The 19,224-nt window shown below is 43.0% G+C and overlaps 1 protein-coding gene across 5 annotated transcripts in view; it reads left to right on the top strand.

Moving 5' to 3' along the window:
- Positions 1 to 19,224, top strand: part of glrbb (glycine receptor, beta b) — a 104,514-nt gene that overhangs the window by 26,982 nt on the left and 58,308 nt on the right. For all 5 annotated transcript variants that reach the window (XM_061976586.1, XM_061976587.1, XM_061976588.1 and 2 more), the window contains exons 3-4: positions 9,788 to 9,894; positions 17,099 to 17,166. In XM_061976586.1, coding sequence (XP_061832570.1) covers positions 9,788 to 9,894; positions 17,099 to 17,166 — 175 coding nt within the window. The remainder of the gene's footprint in view (positions 1 to 9,787; positions 9,895 to 17,098; positions 17,167 to 19,224) is intronic.

Below are 19,224 nucleotides of genomic sequence, written 5' to 3'. Positions count from 1 at the left end.
CTTCCCTCACTCGTGAACAAGACTCCGAGGTACTTGAACTCCTCCACTTGGGGCAAGATTTCCTCCCCAACCCGGAGATGGCACTCCACCCTTTTCCGGGCGAGAACCATGGACTCGGATTTGGAGGTGCTGATTCCCATCCCAGTCGCTTCACACGAGGTATACACTTTTTTTTATTCATTTTGTTGTGTAGAATGTTTGAAAAGGTTTGATCAGGTAAAATTAGCCAAACAGAGAACAAGCACTTAGTCATGGAGACTGTTTCTACAAACATTTGTGAAAGAATGGGCCGCTCTCAGTGATTTCCAGCGTGGAACTGTCATAGGATGCCACCTGTGCAACAAATCCAGTCGGGAAATTTCCTCACTCCTGAATATTCCAAAGTCAACTGTCGGCTTTATTATAAGAAAATGAAAGCGTTTGGGAACAACAGCAACTCAGCCACCAAGTGGTAGGCCACGTAAACTGACAGAGAGGGGTCAGTGGATGCTGAAGCGCATAGTGCAAAGACTTTCTGCACAGTCAGTTGCTACAGAGCTCCAAACTTCATGTGACCTTCAAATTAGCCCACGTACAGTACGCAGAGAGTTTCATGGAATGGGTTTCCATGGCCGAGTAGCTGTATCTAAGCCATACATCACCAAGTCCAATGCAAAGCGTGGGATGCAGTCGTGTAAAGAGCAGTGGAGATGCCTTCTCTGGACTGATGAATCACACTTTTCCATCTGGCAATCTGATGGACCAGTCTGGGTTTGGAGGTTGCCAGGAGAACGCTACATTTCAGACTGCATTGTGAGTGTGAAATTTGGTGGAGGAGGAATTATGGTTTGGGGTTGTTTTTCAGGAGTTGGGCTTGGCCCCTTAGTTCCAGTGAAAGGAACTTTGAATGCTCCAGCATACCAAAACATTTTTGTCAATTCCATGCTCCCAACCTTGTGGGAACAGTTTAGAGCGGGCCCCTTCCTCTTCCAACATGACTGTGCACCAGTGCACAAAGCAAGATCCGTAAAGACATGGATGACAGAGTCTGGTGTGGATGAACTTCACTGGCCTGCACAGAGTCCTGACCTGAACCCGATCGAACACCGTTGGGATGAAATAAAACGGAGACTGAGAGCCAGGCCTTCTCCACTTCACCAATGCACTTTTGGAAGAATGGTGGAAAATTCCTATAAACACACTCCGCAACCTTGTGGACAGCCTTCCCAAAAGAGTTGAAGCTGTAATAGCTGCAAAAGGTGGACCCACATCATATTGAACCCTATGGGATAGGAATGGGATGGCACTTCAAGTTCATATGTGAGTCAAGGCAGGTGGCCTATATAATGTATCTCTTATTAACCATCGGGAATAGACATATGCTGTCTTTAAGTCAAAGTGGCGTGATAATTGTTTTTTGGCAACACCTACGGCCTGATGTCAAACATGTGCAATCCATAACATAGCCTGTACTATTAGACTAGATTTACACTGCAGGCCAAAGTGGCTGACTGTTTACACTGCAAGCAAAATGTGATCTTTATCAGACTGCAGTATAAACACGCCCAGGCTCCAATGTGGTCCCAGTGTGTACGTGGCATGCACACTTCGATAAAGTGAAAGCAAAGGAAGTTGACCGGATTCTGTAAACGAACAAGGAAGTTGTTAAAGCCACTACAAAATAGGGATGTCCCGATCCGATATTTGGATCGGATCGGCCGCCGATATTTGCCAAAAAATGTGTATCGGCAAGGCATGGGAAAATGCCGATCCAGATCCAGTTAAAAAAACGCACCTATTTAAATAATACATTCCACTTTTCTGCTGCTCCCTAATTTCCGTTCCGCATTTTCCAGCACACCTTCAACACATCCACAGGTCTGTGGATTCTCACGCAGTTGCTTTTAGCTGCTGGCATTACACGACAGGCTCTTCTCACTCTTTTCTGTGTCTCCCTCTCACAGACAGCAAGCGCACCTTCTTACACACGTCACATACTGTCACGTCATACGTCACATACGTATACGTCCTCCCCCAGCAGAGAGGTAGCAGCATGGCTAACGTTAGCTGTGATGCTAGCGCAGCCGTGTGACCAACGTTCTCTCTAAGGTGCGCGCTCGTGTAATTGCGCACTGCTCAAACGTCCTCTGCGCATAGCAATTATATGCCACGCACAAAATCAAATGAAAAAATAAGCGCATAACAATTTTCGACACACGGACACGACAGAGAAAACAGTTTTCGTCATCATTGTTCAAATATCGTGACGTCTGTCGAGACGCTTATCTCCATTCGGTGCCACACGCCCACACCATCAAAATGCTGAGGCAAACATTTCCACATCAACACCATATGAAAAAATTAGTGATTTTTTTAGTTGTGATTTCCTTCTCTGCATGAAAGTTTAAAAGTAGCATATATTAATGCAGTATGAAGAAGAATGTTTTAATGTAGACATGCAAGCCTTGAAAGAAAATTTTGAAAATCAATACTACATTTCCTGCAAATGGATGCATTTCTACCCTATATTTTAACTTTAGATTTATTCTCATATCAAACTCTTTGACACTTACATCTGGCGCCCCCCTCCACACCCTGGATTATAAATAATGTAAATAATTCAATGTGATTATCTTGTGTGATGACTGTATTATGATGATAGTATATATCTGATAGTATATATCTGTATCATGAATCAATTTAAGTGGACCCTGACTTAAACAAGTTGAAAAACAATTTAGTGGTCAATTGTACGGAATATGTACTTCACTGTGCAACCTACTAATACAAGTCTCAATCAATCAAAACACATAGAATCATCATACTGATGTGATTATATGCATCAAGTGTTCATTCAAGGCTAAGGCAAAATATCGAGATATATATCGTGTATCGCAATATGGCCTTAAAATATCGCAATATTAAAAAAAGGCCATATAGCCCAGCCCTCGTTTCAATGATGCCATTTCTGTTTGTCATGTATAATTTTATCTATTTTGTGTTTATCCTTGAATAAACAGGTCAGTTTCTTGTTACCAACCATTGTGTATTATTCAAACTCCTCTAATTCAGCTGGCTAGTTGTTATCAAGAGTACTAAAACCCTTTTCAACATGATTCTGACAACTAAGTAGGCTAAATAACTTTAAACTTTAATACATGCTCGGATAGGCCAGTATCGGTCAGTATCGGTATCGGATCGGAAGTGCAAAAACAATATCGGTATCGGATCGGAAGTGCAAAAATCTGGATCGGGACATCCCTACTACAAAATAAAATAAAAGTTGGCACACCTCAAAAATATATATATTATATTGTGAGGAAGTTGCGAACAGCACCTTTAAGTCACACTGCATGCAGATATACAACTATACAACGATATTGCTGAATATATTTAATATTTTTACTTTTGACAGTCCAAATATATGAGGATTCTCTCTCTTTGCACTACGAGCACCTCCTTTCTCACAGCTGTCTGTGTAACTGTCAGTTGGCGCATACTTTTCCGACTAAAAAATGCATAACAGTACTCACAAAACAGTGATCACATTGTGGGATTGTCTAATATATTTGCATCTTTTCTTCCCAGTACTGTGGGCGTTCTGATGATCAGCATATATTTTGCATATTAATGAAGACACTCTAAATGGATTGTGCTCCCCATTCTGCTCACTTAACAGATGCGATACACTGTGCTCAATTTTAGTAGATCAGCTTTGTTTGTGCTATCAGGTTTGCAGGTGTTTTAGTACATGCAAACCTTTGGTGTCCACAATTATTCATTCATGTTTCTTGCTGGACGCTGTAATATGCTTCTGCCAATCTGTAAGTAACTATAATTATCTATTACTTTTTTAATGACTTTTTTCATGGACAAATGTTGTTTTACCCTGCAACGTTGTTTAAGTAAGGACACTGTACAGAATGTATCCCTAGCTTGTGTGCTTAGCTGTTGTGTAGCTTCTAGATCCTAGAAGCTTACCAAGTTTACTTTTGGTAAGTGACTTGACTAAAATAGAAGAAAAAAACTTATCTGAGGACATTTAGATTTCAACTGACTGCTTTGCAGAAAACAAACATGCTGCAGGACTGCTTGTATCAGAGCGCTTATACTCGACATTTTAGACCAGGGGTGTCAATCTTACGACCCGAGGGCCGGCTCAGACCCGCAAATACGTTTTTTTCCGCCAGCGAGTTCGCTAAAATTAGTTCAAATGTTTCAATGAAATAAACTGCTGTTCTGTTTGTGTCCATTGGATGTCGCCAATAGCAATTCTGTTAGGCAAGCAAACGGTTTATACCGAGGCCAAGCAAGAGGTACACACTAAAGCGTGGCTGTGGCTCCTCCCCCTTGACCCAAATAAAATGTAAAGCCTTCCGTTTTACGTCATTTTTCTTTTTCTTTTTTCATTTATTTATTTATTTCAGGCAGTGACATAAAAAAAGTACAAACTTGACAACACATAATAATATAAATGAATATCAATCAATCAATCAATCAATGTTTATTTATATAGCCCTAAATCACAAATGTCTCAAAGGACAAGCCACAACGACATCCTCGGTATAGCCCAATATATATATATATATATATATATATATATATATATATATATATATATATATATATATATATATATAGTGCAAAAGGTAATGCACAGCATGTAATGCATGATTGTCCAGTTTTGCCTGAAAGGGAGTGGGAAGAAGATAATGTATTTAATCCCACCCCCAGTTCTCCATTCAGTAATTATTACATTGAGTTTCACTGTTACTTTAATTAAGGATTATAATACAAATGTTGTATCATAGTGGCATTACCACAGATAACTAATTATTACATTGTAACAATAATTTGTATCAACAATGTATGAAGAATGAATATACCAACAATGGTAATAGACAACATAGCAACAATGGTAATAGACAACATAGCAACAATGGTAATAGACAACATAGTAACAATATTAATAGACAACATAGCAACAATGGTAATAGACAACATAGCAACAATATTAATAGACAACATAGCAACAATGGCAATAGACAACATAGCAACAATGGTAATAGACAACATAGCAACAATAGTAATAGACAACATAGCAATAATGGTAATAGACAACATAGCAACAATATTAATAGACAACATAGCAACAATGGTAATAGACAACATAGCAACAATATTAATAGACAACATAGCAACAATGGTAATAGACAACATACCAACAATGGTAAAAGACAACATACCAACAATGGTAATAGACAACATAGCAACAATGGTAAGGAAACATTGAGCACATGTTAACACTTTGAGACAGAGTACAACAGCAGGTCAAATTAAAGACCCTCATCTCTATATTTGAACCAGACCCCATGTTTGTATAATAGTTTAAATCCGTTAATAGTTTGCCATTGCTTGTGTTGTAAGTCCAGTTTGTTCCATAGTTTTACTCTGCATACAGACACACAAAAACATAGTTTTACTCCGCATACAGACACATAAAAACGTTTACGAGCGAAGTGAATTGAATTATATTTATATAGCGCTTTTCTCTAGTGACTCAAAGCGCTTTTACATAGTGAAACCCAATATCTAAGTTACATTTAAAGCAGTGTGGGTGGCACTGGGAGCAGGTGGGTAAAGCGTCTTGCCCAAGGAAACAGCGGCACTGACTAGAATGGCGGAAGCGGGGATCGAACCTGGAACCCTCAAGTTGCTGGCACGGCCACTCTACCAACCGAGCTATACCGCCCCACGAGTGGTTTGAGCTCTCGGCAATGAGAACTATCCAAAGCCTCTCAAGTTATGAGCCTGCACTCGTCTTATAAAAAAACGTAGATTAGGTGGCAATAATTTGTTAAATGCTTTATATAAGATTATTAATGTATTATATTCAACAAGGTCATCAAATTTGAGCAACTTTGATTGCATAAACAGATTATGAGTATGTTCTAAAAAAAAACAACGTTGTGAATGATCCGCACTGCTCTTTTCTGTAACATGATCAGAGGATTCATTGTGTTGTGGTAAGTATTCCCCCACACTTCAACACAATATGTAAGGTATGGGAATACCAAGGTGCAGTATAGAGTACGGAGTGCATTTTCATTGAGGTATAGTTTTGCTTTGTTTATAATTGAAAGGCTTATGGAGATTTTTGTTTTAATGTGTCTGACATGAGGTTTCCATGATAGTTTACTATCAATTATTACCCCCAAAGATTTATTCTCATTTACGATTTCAATTTGGGTACCATCAATACTTATTTTCTGTTCAGACGCTATGTTGCGATTTTGTCAAGACTTGGACTATCGCTTGGTTTGTTCTCCCGAGGTGCAAGTGAATTAGACCAGATGTGGCGTGAAGGTAAATACATGATTTATTTAATCACTATAACTACAAAAGAAAAGGATCAAACAAAAGGCGCGCACAGGGGCGGAGGTACAAAACTAGACTATAAACACAGAACTTGCACATTGGCAGAAACTATGAACAATTAAACAAAACTTGCAAACTATGGCATGAATAAAGAAAACTTACTTGGATGAAAAAACGGCATGAAAAAGCGCAGCAAGGGTCATAAGGGTGTGTGGAGAGTATAAATGCGGGATGTCGTCAGAACGACAAACTGAAAACAATGAACTTAAATACTATAGACATGATTAACGAAAACAGGTGCGTGACTCAAAACGTGAAACAGGTGCGTGACGTGACAGGTGAAAACTAATGGTTGCTATGGTTACAAATCAAAAGTGCACAAAAAGTCCAAAAACAAAACCGAACATGACCAAAACAAAAACATGATCACACAGACATGACAGATTTCCGAACATCACTATCTTCTTTTTATTTATATTCAAGCATAATATTATATTTTTTTACTATGTTTAGTTCTGTGTTTACTGTATTTTTAAACTCATTATAGTCATCACTACTGTAGAATATATTTGTGTCGTCTGCAAATAGTATACATTTCAGTACTTTAGATGTATTAAACATATCATTAATATATACATTAAACAGTTTTGGCAGTAAACGTCCTCTGCTTTGAACACATCGCCCCAAAATGTCTCTGTCAAATATGGGTTAGGGTTTTGACAAAAAAGCATTGTTATCGCCGTATTGTTGGATGTGCTCAAAAAGTACTTACACACACACTTTTTTTTTTTTTTTTTTAAATACACCCACTGTTATGCTTTACTGATAAGTGTTTTGGCGGGCGTTGTGGCGTCCCACTCTGTTCAGCGGTCCTTGAACGCACCATAAAAACACCTTTGTGTATATCACAGCACAGCTTGTATGTTGAATGTGCACAATTGAAGTTGCTCAGACATTAATGAGTTTATATAAGTTTATATAAACTTTAGGGGCGGCATGGCGTAGTGGGTAGAGCAACCGTGCCAGAAACCTGAGGGTTGCAGGTTCGCTCCCCGCCTCTTACCATCCAAAAATCGCTGCCGTTGTGTCCTTGGGCGGGACACTTCACCCTTTGCCACTCACACCGGTGAATTGAATGTTGAATGATAGGTGGTGGTCGGAGGGGCCGTTGGCGCAAATTGCAGCCACGCTTCCGTCAGTCTACCCCAGGGCAGCTGTGGCTATGAAAGTAGCTTACCACCACCAGGTGTGAATGATTGATGGGTTCTACATGTAAAGCAACTTTGGGTACTTAGAAAAGCGCTATATAAATCCCAGTTATTATATTGAGGTATGTCGTTTGTTGATGGGCAAAAAAACGTTAATGTCTCCGGTTTGCCTGTCAGCATTTAAGCCAGCAAGCTCTCGCCAGTCTGTCCGTGGGTTTATTAAAATGCGGCGATCAATCAAGGTTTCTCAATCATTTTAATTTAAACAACGGTTGTACTAATTCGGTTCCTCTCTTTAAGAAGGGGAACCGGAGGGTGTGTTCCAACTATCGTGGGATCACACTCCTCAGCCTTCCCGGTAAGGTCTATTCAGGTGTACTGGAGAGGAGGCTACGCCGGATAGTCGAACCTCGGATTCAGGAGGAACAGTGTGGTTTTCGTCCTGGCCGTGGAACTGTGGACCAGCTCTATACTCTCGGCAGGGTCCTTGAGGGTGCATGGGAGTTTGCCCAACCAGTCTACATGTGCTTTGTGGACTTGGAGAAGGCATTCGACCGTGTCCCTCGGGAAGTCCTGTGGGGAGTGCTCAGAGAGTATGGGGTAACGGACTGTCTTATTGTGGCAGTTCGCTCCCTGTATAATCAGTGTCAGAGCTTGGTCCGCATTGCCGGCAGTAAGTCGGACACGTTTCCAGTGAGGGTTGGACTCCGCCAAGGCTGCCCTTTGTCACCGATTCTGTTCATAACCTTTATGGACAGAATTTCTAGGCGCAGTCAGGGCGTTGAGGAGATCTGGTTTGGTGGATGCAGGATTAGGTCACTGCTATTTGCAGATGATGTGGTCCTGATGGCTTCCTCCGGCCAAGATCTTCAGCTCTCACTGGATCGGTTCGCAGCCGAGTGTGAAGCGACTGGGATGGGAATCAGCACCTCCAAGTCCGAGTCCATGGTTCTCTCCCGGAAAAGGGTGGAGTGCCATCTCCGGGTTGGGGAGGAGATCTTGCCCCAAGTGGAGGAGTTCAAGTACCTCGGAGTCTTGTTCACGAGTGGGGGGAGAGTGGATCGTGAGATCGACAGGCGGATCGGTGCGGCGTCTTCAGTAATGCGGACGCTGTATCGATCCGTTGTGGTGAAGAAGGAGCTGAGCCGGAAGGCAAAGCTCTCGATTTACCGGTCGATCTACGTTCCCATCCTCACCTATGGTCATGAGCTTTGGGTCATGACCGAAAGGACAAGATCACGGGTACAAGCGGCCGAAATTAGTTTCCTCCGCCGAGTGGCGGGGCTCTCCCTTAGAGATAGGGTGAGAAGCTCTGTCATTCGGGGGGAGCTCAAAGTAAAGCCGCTGCTCCTCCACATCGAGAGGAGCCAGATGAGGTGGTTCGGGCATCTGGTCAGGATGCCACCCGAACGCCTCCCTAGGAAGGTGTTTCGGGCACGCCCGACCGGTAGGAGGCCACGGGGAAGACCCAGGACACGCTGGGAAGACTATCTCTCCCGGCTGGCCTGGGAACGCCTCGGGATCCCCCGGGAGGAGCTGGACGAAGTGGCTGGGGAGAGGGAAGTCTGGGCTTCCCTGCTTAAGCTGCTGCCCCCGCGACCCGACCTCGGATAAGCGGAAGAAGATGGATGGATGGATGGATGGTTGTACTAATCATCGAGAGTTTTACCGCGGTTATCATTATTACCGTTTATTATTATTAATGGAATGGGTGTCACATTTGTGAATGTTTTACTGTCCCCTCAGTCAGTTGGAAGGCTACTTTTGGTTCATGGAGAATGATGATGAAAAGACCAATGGGATCTGACAGTCAGCTGTACTTCTTGTTTGCCCTTAGTCTGGTTAGCGTTATAACGCTACAACTGTAATTAGGCATGTTGTTATTGTTATTAGGCATATTTAGCTAACAGAAAACTTACACAAAATCTTACAGAAATGGTTCACAAGTTAATGTTGGCCTTCTTGAATGTGTTATTGCCGTGTTCTAGCAGGTTCCCCCACACAGACCTTTTGAGCTGGGCTTTGTTCCACATGTTCATTCTTGAATGTTTGGGTGGTCCAGTTCCAGACACGAATGGAACAAACCAGCGGTGGTTCTCCAGGGGTCCTTAATTGAATCAGAGCGGAGTCATGAGCTTGTTGTGCCTGTGCTGTACCGCTCATTTGCCAGGAATGTGACCTGCCGATGTGACGGCCTTCACTCGGCTCTCCTTTGTTTGTAGGGAGCTGTCATCTGAGGATCTGGCCCGAGTCCCTGCCAATTCCACCAGTAACATCTTGAACAGGTTACTGATCACCTATGATCCCAGAATACGACCCAACTTCAAAGGTAAGTCCGAATTCCCTCTTCATCCCCGTCTGTCTCGCCTTTATGAAGACCGTTTGATCACTGGTGTCATGCTAATTTCACAACGGATACTCTGATACATATGTCTTCTTTTGGACTCATCCCTGCAATCTTAGGTCAGAGCGGGCATCTGGGAGAGCTTGATCTTTCCTTTAAAACACTCAGATGCCTCAGATTCACACACATGCAGTCATCGAGTAAAAATGTAAAGATTTAGCTCACCAGGTTGCAGTGGGGAAATAGCACTTTCTTAAACCCAATCTTGTCATGTGATTCAATGACAAATTATGCTTAATAGTCAGTCTTTGCGGTTTACACAGGGTACAGTACAATAAATCACAAGCCTCCAGTCACGAATGTCCCAAAAGAACTGGCGAGCGCTTGACTGATGTCCTCGACACTCCTCAGGTCGATCTTCACATTAAATAGCGTCCCTCCTTGCGCCCTTGGCAGAGCCATCATTGAGCTCCGTGTGCCGCGAGCGCAATCGACCGGTCCGCAAGCAAAACATCTGCTCTCAATTCCGGAGTGACCTGAAAAGTCATCCATTAGCAGCGTGTCCCGATCTCCTCAACTGTCCATTTATTTGACCAAAGCTTAAAAAAACCTCCTTGCTTTTATCGACCACTGCAAGGGTTTTTTTTAAGCATAGGAAATGAATTAGTTGCACTACAGTATGAATGCACACAACCAGATTATATTTTCTAAGCAAGCTAGTAGTCAAAAGAATCCTGCATCAAACAACATACTAGTCTTCCAGTTCTGAACCGCTGCACACAAAAGCCTGAACATTTTTCTAAAACGTGCACCCTTCTGTGTTGCCTGTGATTTTATGTCTGAAAAATACTCCACATGATAGTGCTGTTATTAAAAAACATGACTGCCAATCTATGTATGGAGAAGCAAAAGGAATAATAGTGTGAGAGTCCAGTCCAAAGTTGAGAGTCCAGTCCATAGTGGATCTAACATAATAGTGCGATAGTCCAGTCCATAGTGGATCTAGTTGATAGTGTGAGAGTCCAGTCCATTGTGGATCTAGTTCATAGTGTGAGAGTCCAGTCCATAGTGGATCTAACATAATATTGTGAGAGTCCAGTCCATAGTGGATCTAACATAATAGTGAGAGTCCAGTCCATAGTGGATCTAACATAATAGTGTGAGAGTCCAGTTCATAGTGGATCTAACATAATAGTGTGAGAGTCCAGTCCATAGTGGATCTAACATAATAGTGAGAGTCCAGTCCATAGTGGGGCTAGCAGGAGATCATCTTCAATCAATCAATGTTTATTTATATAGCCCTAAATCACAAGTGTCTCAAAGGGCTGCACAAGCCACAACGACATCCTCGGTACAAAGCCCACATAAGGGCAAGGAAAAACTCACCCCAGTGGGACGTCGATGTGAATGACTATGAGAAACCTTGGAGAGGACCGCATATGTGGGTAACCCCAACACCCCCCTCTAGGGGAGACCGAATGCAATGGATGTTGAGTGGGTCTGACATAATATTGTGAGAGTCCAGTCCATAGTGGATCCAACATAATAGTAAGAGTCCAGTCCATAGTGGATCTAACATAATAGTGTGAGAGTCCAGTCCATAGTGGGTCTAACATAATAGTGAGAGTCCAGTCCATAGTGGGGCTAGCAGGAGATCATCTTCAATCAATCAATCAATCAATGTTTATTTATATAGCCCTAAATCACAAGTGGCTCAAAGGGCTGCACAAGCCACAACGACATCCTCGGTACAAAGCCCACATAAGGGCAAGGAAAAACTCACCCCAGTGGGACGTCGATGTGAATGACTATGAGAAACCTTGGAGAGGACCGCATATGTGGGTAACCCCAACACCCCCCTCTAGGGGAGACCGAATGCAATGGATGTTGAGTGGGTCTGACATAATATTGTGAGAGTCCAGTCCATAGTGGATCCAACATAATAGTAAGAGTCCAGTCCATAGTGGATCTAACATAATAGTGTGAGAGTCCAGTCCATAGTGGATCTAACATAATAGTGAGAGTCCAGTCCATAGTGGGGCTAGCAGGAGATCATCTTCAATCAATCAATCAATCAATGTTTATTTATATAGCCCTAAATCCCAAGTGTCTCAAAGGGCTGCACAAGCCACAACGACATCCTCGGTACAAAGCCCATATAAGGGCAAAGAAAAACTCACCCCAGTGGGACGTCGATGTGAATGACTATGAGAAACCTTGGAGAGGACCGCATATGTGGGTAACCCCCCCCCCGCCCCCCTCTAGGGGAGACCGAATGCAAAGGATGTCGAGTGGGTCTGACATAATATTGTGAGAGTCCAGTCCATAGTGGATCCAACATAATAGTAAGAGTCCAGTCCATAGTGGATCTAACATAATAGTGTGAGAGTCCAGTCCATAGTGGATCTAACATAATAGTGTGAGAGTCCAGTTCATAGTGGATCTATCATAATAGTGTGAGAGTCCAGTCCATAGTGGATCTAACATAATAGTGAGAGTCCAGTCCATAGTGGGGCTAGCAGGAGATCATCTTCAATCAATCAATCAATCAATGTTTATTTATATAGCCCTAAATCACAAGAGTCTCAAAGGGCTGCACAAGCCACAATGACATCCTCGGTACAAAGCCCACATAAGGGCAAGGAAAAACTCACCCCAGTGGGACGTCGATGTGAATGACTATGAGAAACCTTGGAGAGGACCGCATATGTGGGTAACCCCCCTCTAGGGGAGACCGAATGCAATGGATGTTGAGTGGGTCTGACATAATATTGTGAGAGTCCAGTCCATAGTGGATCTAACATAATAGTGAGAGTCCAGTTCATAGTGGATCTAACATAATAGTGTGAGAGTCCAGTCCATAGTGGATCTAACATAATAGTGAGAGTCCAGTCCATAGTGGGGCTAGCAGGAGATCATCTTCAATCAATCAATGTTTATTTATATAGCCCTAAATCCCAAGTGTCTCAAAGGGCTGCACAAGCCACAACGACATCCTCGGTACAGAGCCCACATAAGGGCAAGGAAAAACTCACCCCAGTGGGACGTCGATGTGAATGACTATGAGAAACCTTGGAGAGGACCGCATATGTGGGTAACCCCCCCCCCCTCTAGGGGAGACCGAATGCAATGGATGTCGAGTGGGTCTGACATAATATTGTGAGAGTCCAGTCCATAGTGGATCCAACATAATAGTAAGAGTCCAGTCCATAGTGGATCTAACATAATAGTGTGAGAGTCCAGTCCATAGTGGATCTAACATAATAGTGAGAGTCCAGTCCATAGTGGGGCTAGCAGGAGATCATCTTCAATCAATCAATCAATCAATGTTTATTTATATAGCCCTAAATCACAATAGTCTCAAAGGGCTGCACAAGCCACAATGACATCCTCGGTACAAAGCCCACATAAGGGCAAGGAAAAACTCACCCCAGTGGGACGTCGATGTGAATGACTATGAGAAACCTTGGAGAGGACCGCATATGTGGGTAACCCCCCTCTAGGGGAGACCGAATGCAATGGATGTTGAGTGGGTCTGACATAATATTGTGAGAGTCCAGTCCATAGTGGATCCAACATAATAGTAAGAGTCCAGTCCATAGTGGATCTAACATAATAGTGTGAGAGTCCAGTCCATAGTGGATCTAACATAATAGTGAGAGTCCAGTCCATAGTGGGGCTAGCAGGAGATCATCTTCAATCAATCAATCAATCAGTGTTTATTTATATAGCCCTAAATCCCAAGTGTCTCAAAGGGCTGCACAAGCCACAACGACATCCTCGGTACAAAGCCCACATAAGGGCAAGGAAAAACTCACCCCAGTGGGACGTCGATGTGAATGACTATGAGAAACCTTGGAGAGGACCGCATATGTGGGTAACCCCCCCTCCCCCTCTAGGGGAGACCGAATGCAATGGATGTCGAGTGGGTCTGACATAATATTGTGAGAGTCCAGTCCATAGTGGATCCAACATAATAGTAAGAGTGCAGTCCATAGTGTATCTAACATAATAGTGTGAGAGTCCAGTCCATAGTGGATCTAACATAATAGTGAGAGTCCAGTCCATAGTGGGGCTAGCAGGAGATCATCTTCAATCAATCAATCAATCAATGTTTATTTATATAGCCCTAAATCACAAGTGTCTCAAAGGGCTGCACAAGCCACAACGACATCCTCGGTACAAAGCCCACATAAGGGCAAGGGAAAAACTCACCCCAGTGGGACGTCGATGTGAATGACTATGAGAAACCTTGGAGAGGACCGCATATGTGGGTAACCCCCCCCCCGCCCCCCTCTAGGGGAGACCGAATGCAAAGGATGTCGAGTGGGTCTGACATAATATTGTGAGAGTCCAGTCCATAGTGGATCCAACATAATAGTAAGAGTCCAGTCCATAGTGGATCTAACATAATAGTGTGAGAGTCCAGTCCATAGTGGATCTAACATAATAGTGTGAGAGTCCAGTTCATAGTGGATCTATCATAATAGTGTGAGAGTCCAGTCCATAGTGGATCTAACATAATAGTGAGAGTCCAGTCCATAGTGGGGCTAGCAGGAGATCATCTTCAATCAATCAATCAATCAATGTTTATTTATATAGCCCTAAATCACAAGAGTCTCAAAGGGCTGCACAAGCCACAATGACATCCTCGGTACAAAGCCCACATAAGGGCAAGGAAAAACTCACCCCAGTGGGACGTCGATGTGAATGACTATGAGAAACCTTGGAGAGGACCGCATATGTGGGTAACCCCCCTCTAGGGGAGACCGAATGCAATGGATGTTGAGTGGGTCTGACATAATATTGTGAGAGTCCAGTCCATAGTGGATCTAACATAATAGTGAGAGTCCAGTTCATAGTGGATCTAACATAATAGTGTGAGAGTCCAGTCCATAGTGGATCTAACATAATAGTGAGAGTCCAGTCCATAGTGGGGCTAGCAGGAGATCATCTTCAATCAATCAATGTTTATTTATATAGCCCTAAATCCCAAGTGTCTCAAAGGGCTGCACAAGCCACAACGACATCCTCGGTACAGAGCCCACATAAGGGCAAGGAAAAACTCACCCCAGTGGGACGTCGATGTGAATGACTATGAGAAACCTTGGAGAGGACCGCATATGTGGGTAACCCCCCCCCCCTCTAGGGGAGACCGAATGCAATGGATGTCGAGTGGGTCTGACATAATATTGTGAGAGTCCAGTCCATAGTGGATCCAACATAATAGTAAGAGTCCAGTCCATAGTGGATCTAACATAATAGTGTGAGAGTCCAGTCCATAGTGGATCTAACATAATAGTGAGAGTCCAGTCCATAGTGGGGCTAGCAGGAGATCATCTTCAATCAATCAATCAATCAATGTTTATTTATATAGCCCTAAATCACAATAGTCTCAAAGGGCTGCACAAGCCACAATGACATCCTCGGTACAAAGCCCACATAAGGGCAAGGAAAAACTCACCCCAGTGGGACGTCGATGTGAATGACTATGAGAAACCTTGGAGAGGACCGCATATGTGGGTAACCCCCCTCTAGGGGAGACCGAATGCAATGGATGTTGAGTGGGTCTGACATAATATTGTGAGAGTCCAGTCCATAGTGGATCCAACATAATAGTAAGAGTCCAGTCCATAGTGGATCTAACATAATAGTGTGAGAGTCCAGTCCATAGTGGATCTAACATAATAGTGAGAGTCCAGTCCATAGTGGGGCTAGCAGGAGATCATCTTCAATCAATCAATCAATCAGTGTTTATTTATATAGCCCTAAATCCCAAGTGTCTCAAAGGGCTGCACAAGCCACAACGACATCCTCGGTACAAAGCCCACATAAGGGCAAGGAAAAACTCACCCCAGTGGGACGTCGATGTGAATGACTATGAGAAACCTTGGAGAGGACCGCATATGTGGGTAACCCCCCCTCCCCCTCTAGGGGAGACCGAATGCAATGGATGTCGAGTGGGTCTGACATAATATTGTGAGAGTCCAGTCCATAGTGGATCCAACATAATAGTAAGAGTGCAGTCCATAGTGTATCTAACATAATAGTGTGAGAGTCCAGTCCATAGTGGATCTAACATAATAGTGAGAGTCCAGTCCATAGTGGGGCTAGCAGGAGATCATCTTCAATCAATCAATCAATCAATGTTTATTTATATAGCCCTAAATCACAAGTGTCTCAAAGGGCTGCACAAGCCACAACGACATCCTCGGTACAAAGCCCACATAAGGGCAAGGGAAAAACTCACCCCAGTGGGACGTCGATGTGAATGACTATGAGAAACCTTGGAGAGGACCGCATATGTGGGTAACCCCCCCTCCCCCTCTAGGGGAGACCGAATGCAATGGATGTCGAGTGGGTCTGACATAATATTGTGAGAGTCCAGTCCATAGTGGATCCAACATAATAGTAAGAGTGCAGTCCATAGTGGATCTAACATAATAGTGTGAGAGTCCAGTCCATAGTGGATCTAACATAATAGTGAGAGTCCAGTCCATAGTGGGGCTAGCAGGAGATCATCTTCAATCAATCAATCAATCAATGTTTATTTATATAGCCCTAAATCACAAGTGTCTCAAAGGGCTGCACAAGCCACAACGACATCCTCGGTACAAAGCCCACATAAGGGCAAGGGAAAAACTCACCCCAGTGGGACGTCGATGTGAATGACTATGAGAAACCTTGGAGAGGACCGCATATGTGGGTAAACCCCCCCCCCCCCCCCCCCCCCCCTTGCCCTCTAGGGGAGACCGAATGCAATGGATGTCGAGTGGGTCTGACATAATATTGTGAGAGTCCAGTCCATAGTGGATCCAACATAATAGTAAGAGTCCAGTCCATTGTGGGGCCAGCAGGACACCATCCCGATCTTGAGTGAAGACAGGTCAGCAGCGCAGAGACGTCCCAAACTGATGCACAGATGACTGGTCCACCTCGGCCGGGTCCCGACTTTGAACAGCTAGCGCAACATCTGTGGTCACCTAATCTAATAACACACCTATTCAGTGTATTTACTTGTTTTTGTGTGTTTTTTAAAAATCGATTTGCAATATGGCCGTCAGCGAAGAAAATTCCATTAATTAGCTGCACCATTTTGTAAGCCGCAGGGTCAAAAGCGTAGGAAACAAGTAACGGTTTATAGTCCGGAATCTACAGTAAACATTTTTTATTTTTTTTCCCCACATAGGAATACCAGTGGAAGACCGAGTGAACATTTTCATCAACAGCTTTGGTTCCATCCAAGAGACCACTATGGTGAGAATTTACTCCACTTCATCCTGGCACCTTGACAATTAATATTCACACCAATCGAGGCTATAAAAAGAGTTTATTGCATAAGTTTACGGCCAAACATACCGTCGCTTATGTGATGACTTTATTTCCAAAAACAATAAGGCAGCCCGGCTGGAAAGTTAATGAAGCGACAGGACTCAAGGACGTGACATGGGCGACTTTGGATCTCGAAAATAACTTATCCTACCGTTAATATACTATATGCACATGGAATCCATACCACTAACATTCTGCATTGAACATGCCATTAGCCATCATTTGAAAGGGGTCACAACACCCACAATAACAGAGATGTGCCGATCAACCGTACAATTTTGTTGAAAAGGCGACCCCGAAAGGGACAAGCGGTAGAAAATAGATGGATGGATGGTATGGGATCAACCGATGCCAAATAAAGCATTCCAATGCCCATCACAAAAGCCAATCCCCTCTGGCTGACACTGTATTTACTGTGTATTGTAGTGTGGAGCTGCTCCCCTAGGTTAATAATCATCACAACAAATAAACTGCATTTCTTAGTATCTTATGTACCATTATCACCGGCGGACAAGGCTAAACATATTACACATCTAGTAAAAGCAAGCAGAAGCAGGCATGCTAATCGCTAAGCTAGCTGTTAAAAATCGCTCCAAACAACACAAAAAATAAGTGCTTAGTAAAGTTTAAGAAGTGTAGATGGAATCCCGTTGCAGTAGAAAGTAAGCAGTTATTAATAAGAAATGAAAAAGCAAATTAACAAGTGTCGAAAGAGAGGATACGTGTTGTACCTATATTGCATTGTTACGGCCAAAAGTAGCGTATTTTCCAGACTATAAGGCGCACCTAAATTTTTTTTTTCCTCAAAACTCGACAGTGTGCCTTATAACCCGGTGCGCCTAATGTAAGGAATAATTCCGGTTTTGCTTACCCACCTCAAAGCTATTTATTAGGTGAAATGATGAATGTGACCAGTAGATGGCAGTCAAACATAAGAGATACGTGTAGACTGCAAAATAATGGCCGTCACACACAAGAGATAAGTGTAGACTGCAATATGACTAAAGTAAACAACACCAACATTTTATATGTTCCATTGAAAATATAGAACATTACACACGGCACTCAAAAATCTATCAAAATGTTTTAGTAGGACTTTGGTAAGCTATGAAGCCACACCGCTTGATGGATTGTACTGTGCTTCAACATAGGAGTATTATTATGGTGTGTGTATAAGGTAAGACATATTATCTGGTGTTTTGTTTCGCAATATTATGCAAACGCAACTTTTCTTACCTTCTGGTACCTGCTGATCTATATTTGGGATCTGCATACATCCTGAAAAATTGCGCGACACCGTAGTCGATAAGCTTCTTCTTTTTCTCTATCTTCTTGTTATGTGACATTCATCCTCCACTGTTGCCATTTCTAATATAAAGGAGTGTAAAGTTCTTATTTATATCTGTCAGTAAACTCGCCATGAAAGTGCTAAAACATACCGGTGTAGTGAGTTTACATTATTCACCCAAGAAACTTTAGTTATTAGAGAGTTCCGGTCGGACCTTTTTTTTTACGGGACACATTTTCAGCTGATGAGAAGATGCTGCTCCGTCATTGATTGAAGTAAAGTCTGAATGTCATTAAAACAGTTAGCTCCATCTTTTGACAGTTCTTCCACGCCCGTCCTTGCACGCTACACTGCTACAACAAAGATGTCCAAGTGGAGGCACGTAAATAAGACCGCCCACAAAACGGCGCATCCTGAAGCGACTGTCAGAAAGCGACTTGGAGATGATCTGTAAAACATTATCTATGCAACATTTTGAGCAAAAAAACACCATTACATGTTATGTAGACCACAAGGAAGTCTTTTACATTTAGAAAAAATTATAATAATATGACTTCTTTAACCCTATAATCCGGTGCGCTTTATATACGAAAATAGACCTTTCTTCGGCGGTGCACCTTATACTCCAGTGCGTCCTATGGTCCGGGAAATTACGGTACACATAAGGGGAGGGTGGATCGATCCATGTATCGGTA

This window comes from Nerophis lumbriciformis, linkage group LG16 (genome assembly GCF_033978685.3).
Source record: "Nerophis lumbriciformis linkage group LG16, RoL_Nlum_v2.1, whole genome shotgun sequence".
NCBI lineage: Eukaryota > Metazoa > Chordata > Actinopteri > Syngnathiformes > Syngnathidae > Nerophis > Nerophis lumbriciformis.
Note: the sequence above shows the minus strand (reverse complement) of the source record. Positions and strands in the feature narration are given on the sequence as shown.